The following is a 20,156-nucleotide window of genomic DNA, read 5'->3' as shown; positions in this document are numbered from 1 at the left end:
GTAATAGAGTCAGCAATTACTAGATAGTTTACAAGCATGGGTGTTCGCTGTATTGTAAAGAACTGCAACAATAAACAGGGGAGACCAGGTACTACAATGATATTTCATAGAATTCCAATCCAAAACGCTGACCTGATGAATCGATGGCTACTTGGATCCAAACTCACCTGTAGCCATCATCAAGCACCATCGCGTTTGCTCTGAACATTTCACAGAGGACGACTATTTTGAAAAAATGGAATTTGCCACACGGACCATGAAATGTGTGCTGAATGATACGGCCGTCCCATCGATAGTACAGACGCGGATCAACCGCGGCTGCGGTAAGTGTTCCGTTATGTTTTTAGATGACTAGCCTACTGTAACAGTACCATTAGCTAGATCTAATGTAACGTTTGTGACACAGTTACATGAATAGGGTGGTCACTACTGTATTACAGTTTTTCCCGTGCTCCATGTATCCCCTGTAATGTTAGTATTGTGTTGTCATGAACGCGCTCTGTCACAGTAACAAATGAGCGGTGCTAGAGGTAATTCTCTGGACTGTAGCATTTACCTTGCTAATGAATTGGAGGGGAGATGGGCAGTTTTAATTTTGGTCTGTGGGTTCATTGTGCAAACACAGCTGCCTAGTCACGCTGGTTTTGTTGAAGGAAGTAACAACGCTGCTTCTCATGTGCTGCAAGGAAAACACTCCGCAGAAGTACAGCAGTGCTGCGCCTTCTGAGAATATTGTCCCCAGTATGTATACGTTTATAAGATGGCTGTGTCTCATGTAACCTTGTTATTTGTACACGCTGTGACTATACAAATCACAACATGTAAATAGGAAAATGTTGGCGTTATTTTGTCCCTTATTGAGCAGTAGGCTAGCTGGAGCCATATCCTTCCAGTCTTTGTGCTAAGCTAGGCTAGCAGGGGGGTGTGTAAGACAGAGTTATGGCACGCATGGAGATGAGAATGGTATGTATGGACTTATCTAACTCTGGGGAATACAGTTAATAAGTCAAAGTCCCAAAAAGTTGGCGTGTTCCTTTAAGCAGTAAGCGGCATAACCAGTGCATGATTAAAATTAACAGAACGTATTGTCTGTATCTGTAACTATAATTATCATTATAGTTATCCGTATAGTTATTCTTGGGAACAGGTGTTTACAGTGGTGAAAGCATTATGGCCAACATGACCAATTTTATTTTGAATTGAAATTATATTTTATATAAATTAATACATTCTTCTATTTTTACAAGGCTTTCATGTATATAAAATAAATAGATATAAAACTAATAATATGTGTGTCATATAATGACTTTACAAGTCAACAAATAATTTAATATATTTTATATTTCATTTTACATAACATTTCATATTTTTATTATTACGTTATTAATTTATTATACCAATATTATAAGGTGTTTCTACAAATGTATAGTTAATACATGACAACTTCTATACTTATTGGCTGTTAATGTCATATTGAAAATGAAAATGATATTTTTCTATTATCTTTTCATTTTGTGGTGTGTTTCTGATCGCTAGGTATTACATTTAGAATGAGTGGAATAAAATAGCTGGCATGTAACGCCGAATTATAGGCTGTATGCTGTGAAGTCTGGATTGGCACTCTTACAGTCGATTTCAAAGTGGAATGAACTACACCATGAATAAGAATGAGATCTAGATATTCTAATCACATGTCGAGGAAAGCCAGCCATTCATATAGATACTGCATATCTGTCTGAGTATCCATTAAAATGACTTCAGAATGGCAACCGGACAGTAATTTTACCCCTGCTTTAAGGTTAAAGCAACGTTAACTCCAGTTATCATCTGAGCAAAGAAATTTTAACTTGCCTCGTCTTTGCAGATCTTTCATGCCTGGATCTCACTCATATATTTGTTTGTTCTTTCTCTCTTACCGTGCCTATAACCCCATTAGAAACATTACAACCACCTTAAGCAAACATCTAGTCAAGTCAAAAAATATACAAATAAATATCTAAATTAAACATAAAACTCTGTCTCATTAGTGTTTCTTCCATTAACGGTGTGGCGTATCTAACCCTGTTTTCATCATTTCTCTAACCCATTTCCTGCAATGCATTGGGAAGGAGAGCAGATTACATCCAAAGGAACTACTCCCGTTTCTCATAATGCACTGCAGTGAGGGCCAGCTCTGTCGGTTTGGGGCCGTTTGAGGGCCTGACCTACTCTTGGTCCCCCTACCCCATTATCACCACATATCATTTCCGTCACTTACTGACATTCTAGGACTCCAATAGACTGTGCCATCGACACACCTGTTGTCCCTTCGATTCCTTCATCTGAGTCCAGTGTGTTAGCTCCTCCTCCCCAGAGCTGTTCAGCCCCAAAGAGATCCAGCCAATCATCTCCTTCCGCTTCATGCTGCGCTTGTTGTAGACCGACAGGATGAGCGTGACATCAGAGAGCTGGAACAGAGCAACTTGGAACACAAAGGTCTCCTTGTAGGTGGGGTTGGGTTGGCCACGGCAAATCGATGTCTTGCACTTGGACATCTCCTGACCCATTGAGTTCAGTAGAGTCAGCTTTACATAAGTGTCTGAAACGGGATGAAACAGGACGTCAGTCAGAGAACCTTTCATTCTATGATCAGTAATCCTAAAACTTTTACAGTCAAACCAGTCAAGAGTACATTTGGTTTGACCATGAGAAATTTGAGAGAAAAAAAAAAATCTTAACCAGTATTTGGATTTTGTTTTCCAGTAAAAAATAAAATAAAAAATTATATATAAGTTTTTTTTTTTTTACTCCATTGGAAATTGTTTTTAAAAGGAAAATTTGACAAGATAAAGAAACCTAGTTTAAAAAAAATATAATAGTTTTAAAACAGTTTAGATATTTTTTTACTGGAAAACAAGACAAAAATACAAAATTTTGCATCCAAAATATTAAAATAAAAAGTATAATAAACAATAATAATAAAAAGCACAATAATCACAATATTCAGCCAGCAAAAAATATGTACAAAAACATAATACTAAAAAAATTGTAGGTTTGTAAGTTGAGACGTTAAATTGAGTAACAAGATATTGTTGTGGTGCAGTTCTTCTGCCAGCATGGAGGTTTTCAATAATACGGTTCCAGCTTGGCAATGCTTCAATCTCTCAAATTATCTGAAAAGCAATTGATTATTCCATTCATTAATACAGGATGAAATTTATTGGTTGAAAACGAGCCATTCAGTTTCTTTTTTGCATTAATGCTCGGCACAAATCAATGCTCACTGATTAATAATTGAGTCCCGCATCACTCCTCTCAGAACCTTTTGAACTGCGACTCTACAGATGCATTCAAAGCAGACTCTGCTGCAGCACGGGGCCTTTCACGGGACTGAATTCAGAGCGCAGTTGAACTCCTCTGAGTGTGCTTTCTGCTGCCCTGCCTGAATACACAAGAATACAACAGACGTTAGTATTCTCTGTGTCTTTGTGTCAGGGCGACGGTTTTGTTCCGTGAACCGTCGAGTGCGGGCTTCCTGTGGAGTCATCTTTCTGCGTTTTCAAAAAAAATTTTCACTCTCCTCTATTTTTCTAACTAATAGAAGAACCGAGCAAAAGAAGCTGATTTCAGAGATGGGAACACAGACTCATACCTGGCACTGAGGAAATCAGCTTCTCAAGCTGAATATGAAAGAGCTCAATAGCGGTTCAGGAGCTAAATAGCGGTTCAAGAGGGCTGATTAGCCTCTGTGATGCAGTTATTCAGGAGTCTAAACACTTCCTGCCACAGAAATCAATCTTCAGATAGTCTACAGTATATCCCATTACATAAACTACTGATCATATGCATTGATAAAGTTATTACATATATCGGTTATTAACCTAGGGAATGTAAATGAGACAAAGTAATTGTTTTTCATAATCATTTGCACAAACGTAGCACAGCAATATTTTTCTGTGCCGTACAGCAGCTTTTGCAATTTTTTGATCCCAAACATATAAGTATGAAGATGCCCTTGCAGTTGCAAAGCACTCTTTTCCCAAAATCTAAAATTAACTAAAGTCTGATATTATATATTATGTACTGTATATGTATATAAAGTCTATAAACGTTGTTACAGACTTATTTATTTTTATAAGAAAATTGTTTAAATTAATGAAGCATGATTTAAAGATCACAAACAGATCTAGATCAAAATAAAAAAAGTGTTTTTAATCTACAATGCCCTCCACTTACATTGGCACCCTTGGTACAGTGCATCGGGAAGTATTCTCAACGCTTCACTCTTTCCACGTTTTGTTATGTTACAGCCTTATTCCAAAATGTATTAAATTCATAATTTTTTACCTAAATTCTTCAAACAATTCCCCGTAATGACAACCTGAAAGAAGTTTGTTTGAAATCTTTGAATATTTATTACAAATAAAAAGTGAAATAAATCTCATGTGCATAAGTATTCACAGCCTTTGCTCGATACTTTGTTGAAGCACCTTTGGCACCAATTACAGCCTCAAGTTTTTTTGAGTATAATGCTACAAGCTTGGCACACCTATTTTGGCCTTTATTTCTCCCTTTCCTCTTTGCAGGACCTCTCATGCTCCATCAGGTTGGATGGGGTGTGTCGATGCACAGCCATTTTCAGATCTCTCCAGAGATGTTCAATCGGGTTCAAGTCTGGGCTCTGGCTGGGCCACTCAAGGACATTCACAGAATTGTCCCGTAGCCACTTCTTTGTTATCTTGGCTGTGTGCTTAGGGTCGTTGTCCTGTTGAAAGATGAACCTACACCCCAGTCTGAGGTCCAGAGCGCTCTGGAACAGGTTTTCCTCAAGGATGCCTCTGTACATTGCTGCATTCATCTTTCCCTCGATCCTGACTAGTCTCCCAGTTCCTGCCGCTGAAAAACATCCCCACAGCATGATGCTGCCACCATGCTTCACTGTAGGGATGGTATTGGCCAGATGATGAGTGGTGCCTGGTTTTCTCCAGACATGACGCTTGCCATTCAGGCCAAAGAGTTCAATCTTTATTTCATCAGACCAGAGAATTTTGTTTCTCGTGGTCTGAGAGTCCTTCAGGTACCTTTTAGCAAACTTGCTGTCATGTGCCTTTTACTGAGGAGTGGCTTCCGTCTGGCCACTCTACCATACAGGCCTGATTGGTGGAGTGCTGCAGAGATGGTTGTTCTTCTGGAAGGTTCTCCTCTCTCCACAGAGAAACGCTGGAGCTCTGTCAGAGTGACCATCGGGTTCTTGTTCACCTACCTGACTAAGGCCCTTCTCCCCCAATTTCTCAGTTTGGCCTGGCGGCCAACTCTAGGAACAGTCCTGGTGGTTCCAAACTTCTTCCATTTTCCATTTACGGATGATGGAGGCCACTGTGCTCATTGGGAACTTCAATAATGCAGAAATTTTTCTGTACCCTTCCCCGGATCTGTGCCTTGATACAATCCTGTCTCGGAGGTCTACAGACAATTCCTTGGACTTGCACTGTTAACTGTGGACCTTATATAGACAGGTGTGTGCCTTTCCAAATTATGTCCAATCAATTGAATTTACCACAGGGGGACTCCAATCAAGTTGTAGAAACATCTCAAGGATGATCAGTGGAAACAGGATGCACCTGAGCTCAATTTTGAGTGTCATGGCAAAGGCTGTGAATACTAAGTACATGTGATTTTTTATTTTTAATAAATTTGCAAAGATTTCAAACAAACTTCTTTGATGTTGTCATTATGGGGTATTGTTTGTAGAATTGAGGAAAAAATAATGAATTTAAATTCACTAAATTCTAATCTTTCATTGAAGTAAAACAATTGAAAGTGGGGGGAAACTCACATTATGAAATAAATGTTTTTTCTCTCTCTCACGTTGGCCACAATTATTGGCACCCAATTATTGCAACGTCCTTTTCCCAAGATAACAGCTCTGAGTTATCTCCTATAATGCCTGATGAGTTTGGAGAACACCTGACAATAAATCAGCGACCATTCCTCCATACAGAATCTCTCCAGATCCTTCAGATTCACAGCTCCATGTTGGTGCTTCTTCTCTTCACTTCACACCACTCATTTTCTATAGGGTTCAGTTCAGGAAACTGGGATGGCCATGGCAGATTTTGTGTTCAGTGACATATTTTTGTGTTGATTTTGATGTTTGCTTTGGATCATTGTACTGATGGAAGATCCAACCATGGTTCATTATAAGATTTCCAGCAGAAGCCATCAGGTTTTGATTTATTATCTGGTATTTGCTAGAATCCATGATACCATGTATCGGAACAAGATGCCCAGGACCTCCAGCAAAAAATAGGCCCACAACATTAAAGATCCAGCTGTATATTTAACCGTGGGCATTGTGGTACTTTTTATCCCAGTTTACACCAAACCCATCTGGTGGGTTTGCTGCCAAAAAGATTTTTTTAGTTTCATCTGACCATAGAAGCTGGTCCCTTTTAAAGTTCCAGTCGTGTCTGACAACTGAATATGCTGCAGTTTGCTTTTTGATGAGTGAGGAGGATATTTTTTGAAACTCTCCCAAACAACTTGTGGTAACGTTTGATAATTTTTTAAGGCTTTCTGACCCCAAGACTCAACTAATATCTGCAATTCTCCATCTGTGATCCTTGGAACTCTCCTCCTCGTCATGCATTAAGACGATATAGACAAATGTAGATTTGTAACATCTTTAGTTGATTGGAACTTCTTAGTTATTGCCCTGATGGTGGAAATGGGGATTTTCCATGCTTTAGCTATACAGCCACTTTCTATTTTGTGAAGCTCAACAATCTTTTGCTGCAACACAGAACTATATTCTTTGGTTTTACTCATTGTGATGAATGATTAAGAGAATTTGACCTTTGTGTTTCCATATTTATACTGTACTCCTGCGGAACGGGAAGTCATGGCTGGACTATTTCACGCTCCTAGTCACCCTGGTGTGCAAAAAAATTTTTTAAATGTGAATGGGAATATACTTCAGAGATATTTTACTCATAAGAGTTTCTAGGGATGCCAATAATTGTGGCCAACATGCATTGGAAAAAAAAACATTTATTTCAAAATGTGAGCATTTTTTCCTTTAGAGTAAGATGGTGAGTTAGAAATGTTCATCCTCAGTGTGTGCCAACTGCTACGTAAACTAATGTAAATATGTACAGTAAGAAAACCTTACAAACACAGTAAAGCTACAGGCATTGTTCATGGTTAGTTCATGTTAACTAATGCATTAACTAATTGCGCTGTTAATGTGAATGGATGCATTAATATATGTGTTAGCGTCAGTGTTGGGGAAAGTTACTTTGAAAAGTAATGCATTTTAATATTGCGTTACTCCCTTAAAAAGTAACTAATTGGAGTTAGTTACTTTGTAAGAAAAGTAATGCGTTACGTTACTTTTGCGTTACTTTTTCTCACCTGGGCTGGGCTTGTTTTTTTTATAGCAAAAAAAGTTCTATTTTTGTGCAAATGTAAAGACCTCTTCATGCCAAAATTGAAATAATAAGCCTCAAGCTTAGGTAAAGATGTGCTGCCATTTTGGATAATGGAAGAATAGGATGCAGGAGAAAAAAGTTTTACCAATAAAAACAAAAAATCTTGTAATATTTGCTCATGGTTTAACTGAATCATCGAAGGTCAGCAGCAAGACATTAGTCAATAAAGGTAGATTAAATGCTTAAAAATATTTGTTTTATTTAACATTTATATATTTGAGGTTTGCATAGTACTCTGATTTTGTATTTGACTGATTTTATTGATTTTGATGAGTACTGAATGTTTATTGTGCAAGTGAGATGAATAAATGCTCACATTCAGTCTAGAACTACAATAACCATCATGTTTACACACAACGCCTCTGCACTTACTCTCGATTTTTCTCAACATGGGGACAGGAGAGCTGTCAGTCAAATAAATGTGAAAAAGTAACTCAGATATTTTGTTGTAAATTTGAAAAGTAATGCGTTACTTTACTAGTTACTTGAAAAAGTAATCTGATTATGTAACTCAAGTTACTGATTATATTACTCAAGTAATGCGTTACCCCCAACACTGGTTAGCGTTAACAAAAATTAACTAATGCTGAACAGAGGTGTTGTTCATGGTTAGTTCATGTTAAATAATGCATTAACTAAAGTTAACTAATACAACCTTATTGTAAAGTGTTACCGAACAAGAGGATAAACAATGCAGGTTTATTTTCACAGCCGCCTTTGCTCATATTTACCAAGGGTGCCAATAATTCTGGAGTTGACTGTAACAGTGTAACAGTGCAAAGTAAACTGTAAAATCCCTAAAATGTTCCACTGTCTGCAAACACAGAATAACCACTCACATGGCTACATGCCAGTAAAGATCTCTACATCTCTCTGGCATCTTGGACTAGAACTACCAGTCACATGATGGGAAAAATTCAAATGATTCAAGCAAATCATCTAGTAAATGTATTTAAAAAAAAAAAAACAGACATAAAAAAAGACACAACGCATGGGGATGCATGCAAACCTCACTACAGAAAATAATAACATACCATCCAACACAACGTGGTCTAAAATAACAGCGTTTGAACGTTCTCCATGGATGAAGATTAATCGATAACATGCTTCACGTTTCTAAATCTTCTTTCTGTATAGAGTTTTACAATAATTTGTGCTCAAATTTTCCACAGATCAAACCATCAGCATCCATGCAGAAGTATTCGCCAGTCTAACACCAAGGATCGATGATGAAAAGAGGAAGCGTGACGAAAGAAAAATGGATGAGCAGCGTCCGATGCTGATAAAGGTAACAGAAAACTCACCTCGGATAATGTACACCTGCCCACCTATCAAGTGCTTTAGACAACAGAACAAACCGTCTGACAACAGGAGAGGAGTGACAGCAAGAACAGAGGGGATCGGCAGTCATCAGGGAGAAAGAGAGAGAATATCAACAACAGCAGGAGAAAAAGAGCAGGTCAAAAGGTTTGAAGGTTCAATGGCATCACATTAGGTCAGATGTAATGTGTTCATAAAGCACACAGCATCACTTCAGGTTAAGGGCCAATGCATAAGAGAGACATGCAGCCTTCATCACCATTGCATAACGCTGTCTGAATCTATGGGCTGAATATTGTTTAAATGACATGGAGTTATGAGTGCTTTCTGAAGGCATACAGCTCTTATATTGCTCTCTTTGACTGAAGTGTGACGGAAGCTTTGGGAAGGTTAAGAGGAGGTCATTTAGGGCAGCGTTTATCAGAAGGTTGATATGACAGAAAATTGCAAAGCGAGAAAGAAAGAGGGAGCACCTTTGGGGTCAAAGGTGAGAGGTGACACGATTTGATCCTGCAAACCTTATATATTATGATACAGGAAATACAAAGATAAGTTTGATGGTGAAGTGCTCTGGAACGGCTATCAATAGCAATCAGGTTGAGCAGCTCTAGGACTCACTGGGAGGTTTATTTGCCGCCAGGTTTTTAAAGTGGCTTCCTTTGATGACCTCCACAGAGAGTCGTCCTGTAGTGGCGTTGTACACAAGCCCCAGGAGGATCTCTGGAGATGACCCTTGACCGGCAGAGGGGAACGATGAGGCCGTCTCACTGCACGACACGTCTGACACACTTGCCTGAGAGTCACTGCCCTGGGACACAAATCATTTTTGTTTAACATTTAAAAAGTTTTTACAGAATATTATATATATATATATATATATATATATATATATATATATATATATATATATATATAAAATTTGGTAACAATTTACAATAAGGTTTCATTTGTTAACATTAGTTAACTACATTAGTCTATATGAACTAACAATGAACAGTTCTTCTACAGCATTTATTAATCTTAGTTAATGTTAATCTAAACATTTACTAATACATTTTTAAGATCAAAGTTTAATCTGTTATCATTAGTTAATGCACCGAGATAACGGAAATGTTTTATTATCATTAACAAAGGTTAAATACTGTAAGAATATTGTTCATTATTAATTTCTATTAGTTAATGTATTAACTAATGTTTACCCTATTGTAAAGTGTTACATATTATTTCATTATTTTTAATTAAACAATTTTTGTCAATATACTGTATATTAGTTAATATTTTTTAATGTTTTTTTTTTTTTTTTTAAAGCCAAAGCTAATAAAGGCTGCATTTATTTGATCAACATACAATAAAACATTAATATTGTGAAAATAACTTTTTTCTTTTAAAATAAAATTTGTTCCTGTGTTGCAAAGCTGGATTTTCAGCATCATTACTCCAGTCTTCAGTGTCACATGATCCTTCAGAAATCATTCTAATATGACGATTTGATGCTCAGGAGACATTTCTTAATATTATCAATTTTGAAAACATTTGTGATGCTTAATATCTGTGTGGAAACCATGATTAATTAAAAAAAAAAAAAATGTAACACCAAAATGGTTTACAGTTACTTTTGATCAATTTAATGCATCCTTGCTGAAAACAAGTATTAGTTTTTTTAAAAAGCAAAATCTTACTGACCTTGAAATTTTGAGTGGTATGTTTAACTTATAAAATATATATAAAAATATATACACCGATCAGGCATAACACCAGCCACCAGGGAATACCGTTTCCATGAAAGGGTGTACATGGTCTGCAACAATGCTTAGGTAGGTGGTACATGTGTTTTCCACATGGATGGCAGGACCCACAAGAGTTGTAGTTTTGGAGAGGCTCTGACCCAGTCGTCTAGCCATCACAATTTGGCCCTTGTCAAACTTGCTCAAATCCTTACGCTTGCCCATTTTTTCAAACTTCTAACACATTAACTTTGAGGACAAAAAGATCACTTGTTGCCTAATGTATCCCACTCACTAACAGGTGCCGTGATGAAGAGATAATCAGTGTTATTCACTTCACCTGTGCTGCCACATGATCGGTGTATGTATTTTCTATGATCGCAGTATGATAAAATATTTTTCATGAATTTTTTTAATAAATTAAAATAAAAAGAAGCATTTTTGAGACTTTTGGACATCACGTTTGACCACACTCACAGGTATGTTGCAGCAGGGGTCCAGTATGATGGGGACTGACATCTTGCCCTGCAAGTTGAGTTTGGTGAGGTAGAACACCTTCTCTCCAAGAGCTTTCTCCTTCTTCATCCTTCGGACGCTGTACAAACGGAACCGTACGGCATAGTTTCCGATCATCTCCGTTTCTATATGGCTGAAGTGAAATGTCTCTGTAAAGACGGGGCAGGGGCCACGCTGGATGATGGTTTTTGCCCTCTGTTTTTTGGTGGGCAGCAGCACTAGATGCACCTGCCAGGAGATGTTACCCGTGCGTTTGAGAGAAGGAATGTCCGTCAGTGCTGTTATCGTGACGGACAGACGCTGGTCAGACGAATCATAGTCAAAAATGACGTCGAGAGTTCCGTATTGAGCGAGAGGCTCAGGGTCATAACCTTTAGGAAGCTGAGCCGCTGATCCACGTGCAGACAGATCCTAAAGAGACGAATGAAACGAGAGATTTAGACAAAGTAACAGTCACCAACGGTGGCTTGATGTGGTGCACAGTGTGTTTACATTCATATGAGCTTATACATGACAGCTTTAAATCCATAAAACACAGTCAGTTATGAAATATTCGCTGATAGACAAATATATTTTCAATGATTGATGGCCAAGATGAGATTTTTATTGCTATAATTCATATAACAAAAGTTAGGCTAAAGATGTGTCTCAGTCCTGTACAATCAGTACTGCTGCATCACACTGCTGTAAACATATAAATTATTACGTAGATACAGCACATTCTACAGCACATACATATTGAATTATGAAGGCGTTTGTGCATGCATCTGTGTTTGAATGCATGTGATGTTAAAGTAATGAAACCATGAAAGTACTTCAGCAAATCACACGCGACAGCAACGCCCTAAAACAAGTTAAAAAAAAGCCCAGTCAAAATTAGCTTTCTGCTGGAAACCAGTTTTTGAATGAATAAGCAAGGAAGCATCATGTCTTTTTAAACCAAGGGGGCTATTTGTATCTTTAAAAGTGCCAAATTACACTGGTCTACAATTTTGTTCGTCTGTTTCAGAGATAAAATGTGCTGTTTATTATGCATTTTGATGTGCTGAATTCAAATCTGACAATTAACTGATTGGCTACTGTTTCCAAGATGTTTAAGCTACATTTTATGTATATTGCGTAGACATACCGGTCACCTGTCCTGTTTATGTTTTAAACATCAGCAAAAGGGTTATATAAATCAAATTTATTATGAAACAAAAGGCAAAAAACTATAAATGTACGTAATTTATTCCTATTGAGGCGCTTGGCTTGTCTCCGGTATTCATTAAATCGAGAATTTGGTGGTAAGAAGCATAATTTTGGGTTTGCATGATACATGGACTTAAGCAAAATAAGCAAGCTGACATTCAGTGCAATCTATATGTTTCATTTAGAATACATACAAATGTCATGTACGTCTTTTAGTTTGTCAAGAGATATAAAGTGCACATGTGTGTGCTCTACTATGTAAGAATGAGAAAATGATTTATTCCGGAAATAAAGCAAAATAACTGAGAAAAATTAGAATTAGTCCTCAGATGCCATGTCCCTAATTTATAGCAAAAAAATCTAGCATTAATTTGATCTGAAACGGATTCATTAAAAGAAGTTATTAATACTCCACCATATGCGTGACATCATTAACGAACGTTGTTGAACGATAAATGATAAAATAAGGTTTCGGGAAACGGTTGTGACTATTTGATTTCTTCAACGATGCATCGTACTATGGCAATTCAGCAGCGAATTACGTCGTTGTACTGGAAACGCACCCTTGCTGTATGATTTCTAGAGCTTATATAGGGCAATTTGTTCAGCAGAATCATGTAAGCTTCATTATGATTGCATCATCCATGATTTCGAACAACATGATGAAATTCATATCATGTATGACGCAATACCAGCTTCAGATCGCATCAATCATTGTTTTGCCTAAAAAGCAAGTCCTGTCCAAACCCATTCATAGATCCAGTCAAAGATGTATTTTAGTAATTTCTGGTTTTAAAAAAATATCCCTCACTTATCCTCTGCTATTTTAGTCAAGGGTTGTATATACTGACCTAATATCTTGAAAACTAGAGCCAATCAAAAAATTTTAAGCATCATTTTCATTCTCAGTGACCAAGAATTAGTTTGATTAGTTGATCCGAAAATGTAACTACATTTATTACATAAGCGTTTTGGCCGTAGACCAGTGATATTGTATTTGCTTTTTGCATATACAGACTTCTTTGCTCAAACACTCACCTCTGGGCTGAGTACAGCTGTGCTGTCGCTGGGTACATCTTCTTCATAGCCCTTGTTAAGGAAACTCTCGGTTTCCTGTGCTCCACTGACCTCACTTGGACATTTCCCATAGCTGTGTCTGGGGCTCTCGCTCCCATGTGAAAGGTCACATTTGGCATCGCCCAGGTCAGAGGGCGTACACGACATACGTGGTGACCCATCCTCATCCTGATAAGGCGGAGGCTGCAGCTCGTCCAATGGTGGAGTCCGTCTCATCCGCTGGATACAGTTTACTGATGTAGGGCAAAGTGAGATGCATTTAGTGTTATTTAGCTCAATGCACTCAAGCAATATGAAAAAGCAAAAGTCATGAAAATGGCAAATATCATCTTAAGTGGCTTGGAAAGTGCCTCAATCTCAGAAACTCTAATTCATGTGTCACTCCACATGAGACGGAACCTGCAGCCTTTGTGTCTTTAGCAGCCCAGATCACCAGGCTTGTAATTTATGATACATCATATTATATGGTATTCAAAGGTCTCTGGTACAGTCTAAGACAAGATTGGTTCTTTGAAACCCTCAGCTCAACTCAATAAAAGGTCAAACCCTGGTTTTACACACACAGTGTAGACATTTTCCTTACACCGGCATCTTCATAAATGATTCAGTTGTCCTTCAAGAGATACAAATCACTGAATGTATGCATATGATAAATTAAACAAATCAGCGTTTTTCATTTCAAATGCAGAAAATCAAGGAAATGCTGATGCTGCTAGTGGCTTTATGAGAATCTGAAATTGAAATGAATGGCACAACGTGCCCTGATTTACCTGCATTCACCCTATAATACAAACTGCGCTGTAAAAAGAATGAACCAAGTGGCTGTTGCCATAGTAACATGCTGCTGGTTAGGACAGGAAGATTTAGCGATCTCATAAATATAGTGCATTCTCTCACACGCACACACACACACACACACACACGCTTCTTTTGGAGTGTGGCTGGGATAAGTGGTTCTGACTATTGGGAAGACATTGCTGATGCTGTGAATTTTCAAGCAAGTTGTGCACTTTCTCTAAACTCCCTCAATTCCTAAATTTTAGTTCTCAATGATAATATTAAATTATTTCTCATTTAATATAATAATTTTCAATTACAGTTTTTTTTTCTTCCAATTACTAGGACACATTTCTCAGTGCTTAGGTCACTTGATCAAAACTCTTCACACACTTCTAACCAACTTTAATCTTGGCACAGCAGTTCATTTCACATTCAAAATGCACTAAAACTACCAAAACACTTAATTTGATTCTCAAATCAACTCATTCATCCACAACACAAGCCAAGATTGTCAATCAACAAATACACTGTCACTTATAAAACAATGACCTAAAAAAACACTAACAGCAGCATTATACAATGTTTTCTTTTGTAAATTTTCTTTACAAAACAAGAATGACACTCTAGTGTTTATAATTCACTGCAGTATGGTATAGTCCATGTTTGCATTACAGTACCACATTTTTCCTACGTTTTACCCTTTTGTATATGGTAATGAAATTGAAAGATAACACCTGTGTAGGAATTCAGCTACATCTAATTGTTTTGATAGCATTTATTTTTTTTTTATTCGGAATATATTTCAATATTGTATTACTGTAGAAATGTTGCAAAATGTTGTCTTATTCATTTTTGGTCTTATTCATGTTAGGTTTTGAACTTAAGTTTAATAGTTTTGAACAGAGTATGTAAACATGCAGATTGTACCTGTAGGTACATAGAGTTATGGCAGTGGTTGTGTCTAAGTGAGAAAAGTATTAATATGATTTGAAAGAAGTAGTCATTGAATGCATTTTTGTGCCAAAGCAATGATAAATGATCCACAGTTTAGCCCACATAGATGGATGTTGCGCTCACTGTGTGAAGAGTTTTGAAAAGGAGACTGAAGTATTGAGAAATGAGTCCTAGCGTTTGTAAAAAAAAACTGTAAATAAATGATTATTACTACAAATTTACGTATTTGTTTAATGACCGAAAAAGAGTGCAAAATCTGAAATGTCCTTCCTTATTTTTTAAATCATAACAATCTAAAATTAACATCTTAACAATCCTAAAATGGAAAAGCACCAATGTAAGGCACAGAAGATGGAAACTTAGAATCAAAGTTCACTTTTTAATGAGGATGGAGGAAAGAAACATCACTGTTTACAAAGAAGGAAGAGCACGTCCGTTTGTCTCAATGTTGCATGACGTCTTTGATCATAAAACTCTGCAGCATTTTCAACCTCAGGCTATGAACAAGAGCAAGAGAAAATGTCTGTCTATGTGAATGAGAAGAGTGTGCCCCCTATATCTCAATGATGTTTTGATCAACTCTCATGTCAGACATCTATCATGTTTCAGCTTGATAATGCTTGAATATTTAGTATTGTCAAGATGTCACTGAGTGATTAATAACATGACATTAAAGGTACAATATGTAAGATTTTTTGATTAAAATATCCCAGAACCACTAGAACAATGTTATATATTTTGTTTACATTATCCCAAACGTTTCCAACAATGTTTTAATCCTGAGAAATCAGCTATTTTAAGCATGTTTCGGACTGTGTCTTAGCGTCGCCTAATATAGTAAGTATTTTATTAGACTGAAAACTAATCTTTGTTATACAGCTCAACACGGTTAGTCTGATTGTTTGAATTGCTTGTTTTCTTGATTCACCGCGAGTAACATTTTTACCGTGCCTCAGAGACAACACTATTTTGTCAAGTGGCTAACATAGCATAATCAGAGAGAGCTATCTCAGTCATACAATATATTTGAAAATGAATTGCACGTCATTTAGCAAAAGTTATTTGTGATTCTGGACCACAAAACCAGTCATAAAGGTCAATTTGCAATTTGAATAAATAATTTCCATTGATGTATGGTTTGTTGGGATAGAACAATATTTGGCCGAGATACAACTATTTAAAAATCTGGAATCTGAGGTTGCAAAAAAAAAAAAAAAAAAAAAATATATTTTTTTTTTTTCTCAAAATATTGAGAAATCGCCTTTAAAGTTGTCCAAATGAAGTCCTTAGCAATGCATATTACAACTAATAATACATGTTTATATATTTACGGTAGGAAATTTCCGAAATATCTTCAAGGAACATTATTTAATTTATTTAATATTCTAATGATTTTTGACATAAAAGAAAAATCGCAACTTGCAAAAACTGCGGTTTGATGAAAAAGAGCACTACATCACAAAAGTGCTGGGAATATTTAAGTTCTCATCTTGTTTTATTGAAGAACTTAATAAACACATGGCTCAAATTTTCAAAATATTGAGTCAAACAAGTTCTGTAGCTTTAAAAAAGGAATATGCTACAACTTAAATAACTTCCTGTTTTACAGAGGTAGCTATACAAAACAGACATTTGAGTGCTTCCAATGCACAAAGTGCAATCTCTTAAAGGGTTAGTTCACCCCAAAATGAAAATTCTGTCATTAAAGCTACAATGTGTAACTTTTTTTAGTTTATTCTTAGCTAAAAACACTTAGTTCTTTCAAAAATATATGTGCTCATTAATGTATATTTACTTCTTTCAAGTAATAAAGTATTCTCGTAAGTTTATAATATGCCATTGAAAATACATACGGGTGAGGGGTTCGAATGCGGGTCGCCATGATGCCCCTCCATCTTGAAAGTACATTAGCCAAAGAGGGACATACCCGTAAATTCAAGCTTCGCCTTTGGCGTTTTAACACTTGATGGCACCGTGTCGAATGTGGACGAGGTCGAACTGGAAGCCATGTTAATCTTGGACTAAATCGGCTACCGTAGGAGTTAAAACGAAATCGGAATTGAGAGGAACAGAAACTATTATTCACTGGATGGTCATATACAAGTTCACCACTAGATGGGGGAAAATATCACACAGTGTAGCTTTAATGACTTCCCCTCATGTCGTTGGACACCCGTAAGACCTCCGTTCATCTTCAGAACACAAATGAAGATATTTTTGTTGAAATCCGATGGCTCAGAAAGGCCTCCATTGGCACAATGCACTGTGCACTCTCAAGACCCATAAAAGGTACTAAAGACATCGTTACAAAGTCCATCTTACTACAGTGGTTCTACAATAACATTATGAAGCGACGAGAATAGCTTTTGTGCGCAAAAAAAACCTAAATAACGACTTGTATAGTGATGACTGATTTAAAAAAACAGCATCATGAAGCTTCGAAGCGTTATGAATCAGCGAGTCGATTCCTGATTCGGATCGCGTGTCAAACTGCTGAAATACATGACTTTGGCGATCCAAACCGCTGAATCGACTCACTGATTCATAACGCTTCGAAGCATCATGATGCTGTTTTTTGAAATTGGTCAACACACCGGGAAACTGCTTTGCGCGGTCTTTTGGGAATTTGCGCGCTTCACCATGCTTTCAACGATATCTATGGTTTCACCACGGGGTTTGCAGCTTTTCGATGACGTTCACGTCGGGTAATTACGTCACTTCAAAACGTTCCCATGGCAATAGGGGGAAATGGCGGCTCTTATGTGAAGTAAACAAACATTTTTCAACTTTCTGCTAATATATTTGACTTTTTTGCAACGAAAATGCAGGGATTATGAAATCATGCTAGCCACGCATATTTTGCACAAAGTGCGGCGTATTTGAAAAAATGCGGCCCCTGCATTTTTCTCATTAGCATTCGATCCCAAGGGCTCTCTCATTAGCATTCGATCCCAAGGGCTCTCGGTGCACCCTGCTTCATATCACCGCTACGTTAATAAAACGTTAATATATTTGCTCATTCATGAACATGATTTCTGCTCAAGTACATCGGATTCCTTTCAAGTCAAGACTGCAACTCCCATGATTCTATGCTCATTCACAGCGACATCAAGCTACGCCTTTGTTTTGAACAAGCGGCCTCTAGCGGGGAAACTTACATACTGTGCCTTTAACAGCTCGGTTAACTTGATATTCTGGGGGGGGTCATGTACCAAACAAGCAACTTCCTCAGAATGGCAATGCTAATGCTTTAGCAAAGTATTATAAACCTCTTTGGTTCCAACAGCAAACACTCAGCTCATTTGTTATGCATGAGTGTAAGAATGCGGGTATGTGTGCACAAAAGTATGGGTTTGTGTTTTTATGTACTTGTGAGTATTCAAGCAAAATGAGTGTGTGAGTGTATATGTAAATGTGTGTGTGTGTGTGTGTGTGTGTGTGTGTGTGTGTGTGTGTGTGTTAGCTCCTCATGTATTATACAGCTGGCCTGAGGCTACAGCCTCTCCAGCCTCCAGGAAAACAGCTCACGAGAAAAGCACGCAGCTCTATCTGTCTCTCTGTGCAGTAGTTCACAGAAACAGAGAGAGATATCCAACAGCTTCCTGCTTTTTCTTTTTTGACAACGATTCCCTTTGACACATTTTCATTCCTTCTCTTCATCGTCCTCCGTAATCTTCCTGCTCTGAGCATCTGCAATGATTCCAGCAGGGATTTCAGCACAGAATGGAATAAAGACAATTGGAAGTACAAAAAAAGAACCCTAATCCTGTCTATTATTGATGATCATAGATTCATCCGGCGGTATAAAAGCACAATCATCTTCCTCCTAAACACAGAATAACATCTGATCGTCTCCTGTTCCGTGAGGAGCAAAACAGAGCCAAAGAACTTTCTTACTCTGTTCTCTCATCTTTCATCTTAAGAAAGGGGAAAAAAAAGGGCCAAAATGTTTTCTTCTAGAAATGTCCTAATTCACTTGATATCTGATATATTCATGATCTAAACCCTTTGCTCTCTGTAAGAATCACTCCTGCCAGAGAAAGAGCAACCCACAGTCATTTTTATTGAAAACAGGTTTCATTCAGATTTTTCTACTGAGTCCGTTACTGAGTGTTTTTCAAAAAAAGGAAAAAAAGTTCTGAGTCATAACAAAATCCCAATGAAAAACAAACATCCCTAAGCAGAGGATTTGTAGTTGAGCAGCACCATCTGGTGGCTTTATTTGGGCTTCAATATATTTGCTTTGCCCACTTACCATTTAAAAGTTTAGAGTATGTAAGATTTTTAGGGATCCAAGCACTGAAGGTGCAGGAACCCTATACTGTGTTTGTACTGATTTTCTTCTTCTGAATTTTCTGCTCTGAATGTGTATGGTCGTCAGACCCCAAACTCAAACTTGGCAAGAAAAGTAGTTTTATATAATTAGTGTATAGAAATCTGTGAAATATAGATGATTAAACATTTAATGGTTTTAGACCAATAAACCATTTTCAAGTTGCCATACATGATTAAAAATAATGCTGTCAAACTAATTTTGTCTTTTTCACAATAATATACATCACAACATTTCTTTAAATAATTTTTTTGTTGTTGTTGTGGTATGAATAATAAAACACTTACAGTATGTGTTAAACTGCAAGCATACAGTTAGAAGGCAATACATACACCGATCAGGCATAACATCCTAGTAACAGCCCTGACAAGTCCTGTAAGTTGTGAGGTGGGGCCTCCATGGATTGGACTTGTTTGTTCAGCACATCCCACTGATGCTCGATTAGATTGAGATCTGGGGAATTTGGAGGCCACTTCAACACCTCAAACTTGTTGTGCTACTCAAACCATTCCTGAACCATTTTTGCTCTGTGGCAGGGCACATTATCCTGCTGAAAGAGGCCACAGCCACCAGGGAATACCGTTTCCATGAAAGGGTGTACATGGTCTGCAACAATGCTTAGGTGGTAAGTGTCAAAGTAACATCCACATGGATGGCAGGACCCAAGGTTTCCCAGTGTATTCTGACACCTTTCTATCAGAACCAGCATTAATTTCTTTAGCAATTTGAGCTACAGTAGCTCGTCTGTTGGATCAGACCACACGGGCCAGCCTTTGCTCCCCACGTGCATCA

General features: G+C 37.4%; 1 protein-coding gene across 2 annotated transcripts in view; it reads right to left on the bottom strand.

The window, feature by feature from the left end:
* Positions 1-2,264: 2,264 nt before the first annotated feature.
* The window catches only part of syt14a (synaptotagmin XIVa), a gene marked incomplete at both ends in the record, with an annotated part of 62,706 nt that continues 44,814 nt past the window's right edge, over positions 2,265-20,156 (bottom strand). Inside the window, 5 exons of one of the 2 annotated variants that reach the window (XM_079842364.1) lie at positions 2,265-2,578; positions 8,774-8,830; positions 9,408-9,597; positions 10,991-11,440; positions 13,259-13,530. In XM_079842364.1, coding sequence (XP_079698490.1) covers positions 2,265-2,578; positions 8,774-8,830; positions 9,408-9,597; positions 10,991-11,440; positions 13,259-13,530 — 1,283 coding nt within the window. Of the gene's footprint in view, positions 2,579-6,405; positions 8,831-9,407; positions 9,598-10,990; positions 11,441-13,258; positions 13,531-20,156 lie in introns of those variants that run through there. The other variant, XM_079842365.1, reaches the window with a different exon arrangement.

Source organism: Gobio gobio (assembly GCF_949357685.1).
Source record: "Gobio gobio genome assembly, chromosome: 18".
NCBI lineage: Eukaryota > Metazoa > Chordata > Actinopteri > Cypriniformes > Gobionidae > Gobio > Gobio gobio.
Note: the sequence above shows the minus strand (reverse complement) of the source record. Positions and strands in the feature narration are given on the sequence as shown.